Genomic DNA, 7,134 nt, shown 5'->3' with positions numbered 1-7,134 from the left:
TATGGTGGCGTAATAAAAGATATCCGGATCCGGCGTGTTGGGTAAATTGCGTTAATATTGGCCTTAATTTAATAAATTCGGGGTGGGGTGCAATCCGTAAATATTAAAATGTTTTTCCTTTTGTAAACGGGCCTCGTTTCCTTTTTTTCCTGCACCACAATATAACCCGTTTAAATACGTATTGCACCCACCCCGTCCCCCCTGTTGGCCCGCGTTTAATTCGCTCCGCCTCCGCTGCGGATTCCCGCCGGATAGCAATTACAATGGCCGATCAGGTGCAACGCCCTTCTGCTGTTAAACGGCCTTATCAGCCGCCCGTGCCCGCTGAGGACCCGCCCGTGAACAATGACGAGGACGGCGCGGATGAGGATGATGACGATAACGAATCCGAAAATGACGAACCGGCTCCGAAGCGAGTTCGTGGTAGGGCCAGCGCTTTTAAGGTGCCCCGTTAAGGAGACGAGAAGGATCCGAAGGATTGGTGTGAAAGCTGCGTCGGCAAGTTTTTCAAGGATAAGGAGCATCGTTGTTGCTTTGTCTCCAGTAAATGCCCGTTGCTGTCCCTTAGTGTGTCCGCGGCGGTCCCGCAGCTGCTAACGTGGTGTAGATATGACTTCCGTGTTGTGCTATGCTTGCAACAAAGGCCGTAAGGCCTCCAAAAACTGTCGCCGCGTCGGTCCCGTGGTGGCGTCGAAGCTTCGGTATGCTCTTGGCGAGGCCGAGTACGGTCGCGTAGGTGTTCCTCCTCGGTTTTCCTATGGTCAAATTTAATTATATTTACAAAAAATTTATTAACGCACGATAAAAATTTATACAATTTTTTTGGAATTTCCATTATTATTTTAACGGTTTAAAATACCAATTGGGAAAAACAAACGAAAAACAAAAAATTTACAATTTATATACGCGTTTAACGCCCACGTTTTAAACCCATTTTAGTTTATATACGGAAAATATATTAATTACAGGAAAAAATTGGTCCAAAAAACCAATAAATATTGGGAAATTTTGCACCAAAATTAATAACGACGATAAAACCTTGGAACAATTTTTATTGCAAAAAAACCAAATTTACACCAAAGAAATTCCAATTTTTCCGCTAATACGAAATCCAGCACGTTTAAATTTAATAACCCGTTAACCCCGTTTCGATTACAAAAATTAATTTACCCGCGAAAAACACGCGGACGGAATAATGTTTCCCCGAATTAACGTGGATATAAAAATAAAAAAACGAATTACTGAAAACGTGGAAAAAAGAATTCCGGAAAATCCCAATTTTTAACAAATTCCAACCCCAACCAATTTAACGAAACCCGTACAAATAACAATTTTAACGCAAAGATTAAATATTTTAAATGCCGCAAATTTAAATATTACGCCATCAAATATTTCCAATAAAAGATTAATTGCAACGTTAATAATAACGTTAACGATTTTTCGGAAAATGGCCAGGGCCGATTAACTATCTAATTTCCAAACCATTTTTAATTTATCGGCCCTATATTAACCCCAATGCAAAAAAATTTAAACCCGACGCGCCAGCGCCATCAATTTAACCGACCCAATTATTAACCGGCCTTTAAATTTTATATTAAATATAAAAGGCGAAATTAGTATTATTTCAACCCGATTCGCCCAAAAAAATAAAATTACGCCGAATCGATACCGAAAATGTAACGTTATTGGGGGGTGGCGGTATAATAATCAGAATATATGGAATTTACAACGTTCCATTACGAATTGTAAATAACCGGAAAATAAAACGAATAATGGAAATAAAATATTTGGCGGTGGAAATAATAAACGAAAATCCCGAATTGTTTTTGGATATATTATGCTTACTGGCTAATTAAATTTATTTCGATAGAATTATTTATTATTGGTGGTTTTAATGGAATTCGGGGTTTTTGCAATTGGAAAACCGCCGGCAATTTACCCGGTACAATCGCCAAACGGTAAGATTCTTTCTAATTATTCGGACGGATCCGTTAATTGTTTTTTAAAATAAAAAAAACAGGTTAATTTTACGGAAATTGTTTTTTTATTACCCCTATTTTTGGCGGGATTTAGGGACGTTGCGGATATAAAACGAATGTAAATATTATTTTCGAATGGGGGTATTTTCTACATTATTAAATTAACCCCAAAAAACGAATTTATTTTTGCATTTTTTTATTTTATATCCCTTTTCGAATTGCAAAAATTGCGGGAATTTATTAAAGAAAATTAACCCAATGGCCGAATTCCAAAGTCCACAAATCCAGCAGGTACCCCTATAATTTTTATTTTTAAAAAAAATGGAAAATTACAATTATACGTGGATTACCGAATATTAAACCGCATTACCGTAAAAAATCGTTATTTTTTTCATTTAATTTTTAAAATCATAAACCGCATTTAAAAAACTACCGTTTTTTCCAAATTGGATTTGAAAAATATTTATTACCAAATTTATATCCGAAAAAAGGACGGATGGAGGACGGTTTTCCGCACCAAATACGATTATTACGAATAATGCGTATTTCCGATGGAATTAACCAACGTTTTTGCTATTTTCTAATTTTATATTAGCAAAGTTTTGGGCCTGTTAATTGATATGTATTATACAATTTATTTGGATAATGTTTTAATTTATTTTAAAAATGCCGAAAAATATGCGAAATATTTCCGACAAATATTCGAATCGTTACGCCAATCGGTTTTATACGTTAGCCCCAAAACATGCATTTACCAAATAAAATGATTGGAATTTTGAAATTTTGTTATTTTCTTTACCGGTATACATATGGACCCCAAACGGATTAAAACCGTTACCAAATAACCGATTTCCAAAATATTTTACAATATACAAATTTTTTTTGGATTTTGCAATTTTTATCGGCGTTTTATTCGGAATTATTCCAAAATTGTATATTTATTTACGTTATTGTTAAAAGAAAATAAAAAAAGGAAAAAAACCGGGATTGGTGCAATTAAATCCAAAAACGCTAACCGCCTTCCACCAATTAATTTAATTTTTTACCCAGGCATTTTTTTTAAATATTATAATATGGCGAAACCAGTGCGAATCGAAATTAATACGTTTAATTTTGCTATAAATATTATATTTAATTAATAATATAAAAACCGTTAATACCCATCAACTTCTTTGTTATAAGAATTTATAAATATTTAAAAAGATTACCATATTTAGGAAAAAAGATTGTTTGCGATCGTAAAATTGTTTAAATATTGGCGGTATTATTTTAAAAAAATGGAACTTTCCATCGAAATTATTAATAAGTATACCAATTTGGAAAAATTTATAAAATTACCCAAATTAAACGGACGACAAATTCGGTAATATATTTACCTGTTTACGTACGATTTTTATATTAAATACCGTGTAGGGCAATATAATTCCGCGGATAAATTTTCGAAAAAACCAAATTACGAAAAAATTGTTCGCCAAAATTGGGTAAAACAATTTTTTCCCACCCTATAAAAAAATTTAAAAAAATTTTTGTATTGGATTGAAATTTGGAACGAAAAAACGCCACGTATATAAACGGTTATCACGGCAATTTTATAACCGATTTAAAAAAAATTAAACGCAATTGTTTTTTCGCCAAATGGTTCGAATTTATATATAATGCAAAAACCCGTATAATATAGAATTTTTAGTCCCGTTTATTTATTTTGTTTCGCGTATATAAAATATTAATTCCGAAATCAAAATAAAATTATCGAAAATGCAAAACAAACCTACGGTACAAATTCCGTAAAATATTTTGAAAAAGAATTTGCTATTATATAACCAACGCATTTTTATTCCGGGAAATAGGAAATTTTTCGTTAAAAATTGTTAAAATTTTATTATAATATACCGTTGGCGGGTTATATGGAAATGAATAAAATTTCGGCCGTTTTTAACGGCCGTTTTTATTGGTCCCAATTAAATTAAAATGTTGGAAAATATATTAAAAAATACCAAATATATCAAAAAACCAAATTCCGGCCGTATAAACCCTACGGGAAATTGCAATCATTGCCCATTTTTGCAAACCCGTTCGGAAAAATTGCTATGGACTTTATTACAAAATTGGGCGAAATTTAAAAAAAAACAGGTATATAATAATATTTTTATTATTGGCGACCGGTTTTCGAAACGAACCTATTTTCTACCCTGTATTACAATTATTACCAACGCGGAATTGGTTAAATTAATCCATATCCGTATCGAATTAAAATGCAATCGCCAAACAAAATTGTTTCCGACCGAAATTTAATATTTATTTCGAAATTTTGGGAGGAATTATATTACAATTAATAAATTAAACGGCGTTTATTAACTGTTTTTTATTTTTAAACGGATGGGTAATTAAAATTTAAAACAAACAAATCGAAATATATTTCCGCTATTTTATTTCCGAATTTAACGGAAATTGGGTCCGATTATTACCAAAAACGCAATTTGTTTATAGCAATTCGGTTAATATTATTACGGGCATAATATCTTTTATAATTAACGCAAATATCTTTTCTAATTTCTATATGTTACATGGTTGGAATTGTAACCACTAGGCCAAAAGTGTGCTATGCAAATCGCTAAGCGATTTGCACCCAACCCTAATTTAAATAGTCTGTTGCACTCTAAACCTCCCGTTCGTGTAACACTATATACGTTTTGGAAACGACGCGGTTGGAAAAAAAAAGTATTAGCAGTATAAAACAAATTGGAAAAATTGCAATAAACGAAAGGAAAGTGCAAATAATATTGGAAAATAATAGTCCAACGCAAAAAAGAATATTACAACCAAAATTACACCGAAATAGCGTTAAAAATCGGACAATGGGCTGGTTTATTAACCAAATATTTACAATTAAAAAAAAGGAAAAATTAAAAATTAATTTTTAAATATATTAGTTTTTTTCGAATATTAAATCGAATCGCATTACCAATCCAATACGAGTGATTATATAACGTTTTTCCCATTACGTTGTTAAAATGATAAATATTAACCATCCGATAAAAAAACATTTTGCCTATACCAATATTCGAAAACGACGAAAAATTCGAAATAAAAAAATCGTTAATTACCAAATAATCGAAAATAATAAATTTTATTTTATTAAATGGGCAAATTGGCCGTTAAAATATGATTAATGGAAACCCGCAAAACATTTTACGTATATATAAAAACAAATGGACGTATATTATAATACGGCACGGAAAAAACGATTTTTAAAATATTACCGGCCGCGCACGGTTTTTTTCGATTTGGAAAAAAGTTATTTCATAATTCCAATTGTAGGCTACCCCGGCTTTATAATTTTCAAACCAAACTCCAAACCACCCAAAACAAAATACTATATTAATTACCGAATACGTCGGGTATATATAAACCCCGCGTTACCAATATTCGATAAACAAACGGATAACCGGCCGTTACGGTAATAAAATGTTGGAAAATTTCGGACGCGTCGACCACCGCAGTTTTTTTATTAATTTCCATTTATTATTCGCCGAAATTATTTAATTGGCCGCCGGTTGTATTTTATTATATATATAAAATAAGTCCGTACGTTTTAAACGAAAAAACGTTATAATAAGTCCCTATTTCGCAAACGTCCAATAAATATATCCGGACGAACCGGGCCGGAAACGTGGTTAAATTAGGGCCGTATACCGGACAATTTGGGTTTTATATATTGCAATACCATTAACCGGCATAAATTAAATTCGGAAATCGGTATTTTCGCGCTGCAAACGCTACCGATATATTTTTATAATTTGGTTATACGTACTATATAAATTATTGGTTTAAAAATTGATTAATAGGCGAAATAAAAACGAAATAAAACAAAAGATTTACCGCCGCGGTTTTCCGAATAATGGAGCCCAATATTTCGGTACGGTGGGCCGATTTGGCCGTATTAAATATTTAAATTAGGTTCGAAACGGTTAACGATAATTCAATATTTAAATAATTGTAATTAAATTTAATTTTAATACCGATAACGAAATTATATAATATTTGCAAATTAAACGCGTTGCCAATTATTCCGGGAAAAGATTAAACGACGCGTTAACGTTTTACGGCTAATACGGGGTAAATTTCGGGTTACTTTACCATTATATGTTCGGTTTTATGGCTTTTAATATACGCAATATATTTGTCGGCGCCCGGATTATCGCGTTAACAAATTATTTGGGCAAATTCGAACGCGCCGTTCCTATTATTATCGTAATTCGTATATAAAATAAATTCAACCCGCAATATAATATTGCGGTATTTGGTGCAAATTTTAACCAAAAAAACGGCGAAAACGAACGGGGTACAAAATAAAAACGCAAAACCACCGGTAAAAGGTTAAAACGGTATTTAGGTAAAATTAAATATAATAATTGGCGACAAAGGGCAACATTGGTAACGATAAAAAAGCGAAAAACTATTAATTCGGTTGTAAATAAAATTTTGGGGTAATTAATTGAAAATTGGCGGGCCAACGGAACCAGGTATAATTCGGGGACGAATTATTTTCAAAAAAGGGGATAATTATTATACGTCGCAAATGGTTTAAAAATAGTTAGAAAGTAAATTTTTTGACCAGATGCCTGTATTAATGTAGTTTTGTCAACCCAAACCTGGGGCGTTGGCCCTATATAAACCTATTTTTGGGAGGTTAGGCCAGGAGGGAGTTTTTAACTTTTTATGGATTACTACCCCTATATACCTATTTTTGACCATATTACCCTATTTTTATTTTGTGTGTAATAATATAATAAAGAATTTACCGCCGCGGTTTTCCGAATAATAAAACCCAATATTTCAATATAATAAACCGATTCGGCCGTATTAAATATTTAAATTATATTCGAAACGGTTAACGATAATTAAATATTTAAATGATTGTGGTTAAATTCAATTTTAATACCGACAGCGAAATTATACAAAATTTGCAAATCGAACGCGTCGACAATTATTTCGGGGAAAAATTAAACGACGCGTTAATATTTTACAATCAATACGAGGTAAAGTCAGGGATTATTTATTACCATATATTCGGTATTATAATTTGTAATATACGCAATATATTTGTCGGCGCCCGAATTATTGCGTTAACAAATAATTTCGGAAATTTCCAACG

At 32.2% G+C, this 7,134-nt stretch overlaps 1 protein-coding gene across 1 annotated transcript; it reads left to right on the top strand.

The window, feature by feature from the left end:
• Window positions 1-263: 263 nt before the first annotated feature.
• PpBr36_11303 (uncharacterized protein) lies at window positions 264-607 on the top strand (the record flags this gene model as incomplete). The annotated part of the gene is made up of 2 exons (XM_029898406.1): window positions 264-443; window positions 569-607. The coding sequence occupies 2 exons, from the start codon at window positions 264-266 to the stop codon at window positions 605-607; spliced, it is 219 nt and encodes a 72-aa protein (XP_029743424.1).
• Window positions 608-7,134: the final 6,527 nt, after the last annotated feature.

Source organism: Pyricularia pennisetigena (genome assembly GCF_004337985.1).
Source record: "Pyricularia pennisetigena strain Br36 chromosome Unknown Pyricularia_pennisetigena_Br36_Scf_14, whole genome shotgun sequence".
NCBI classification, from domain to species: Eukaryota; Fungi; Ascomycota; class Sordariomycetes; order Magnaporthales; family Pyriculariaceae; genus Pyricularia; species Pyricularia pennisetigena.
The sequence above is the reverse complement of the archived record's forward strand: the minus strand, read 5'-3'. Positions and strand labels throughout refer to the sequence as shown.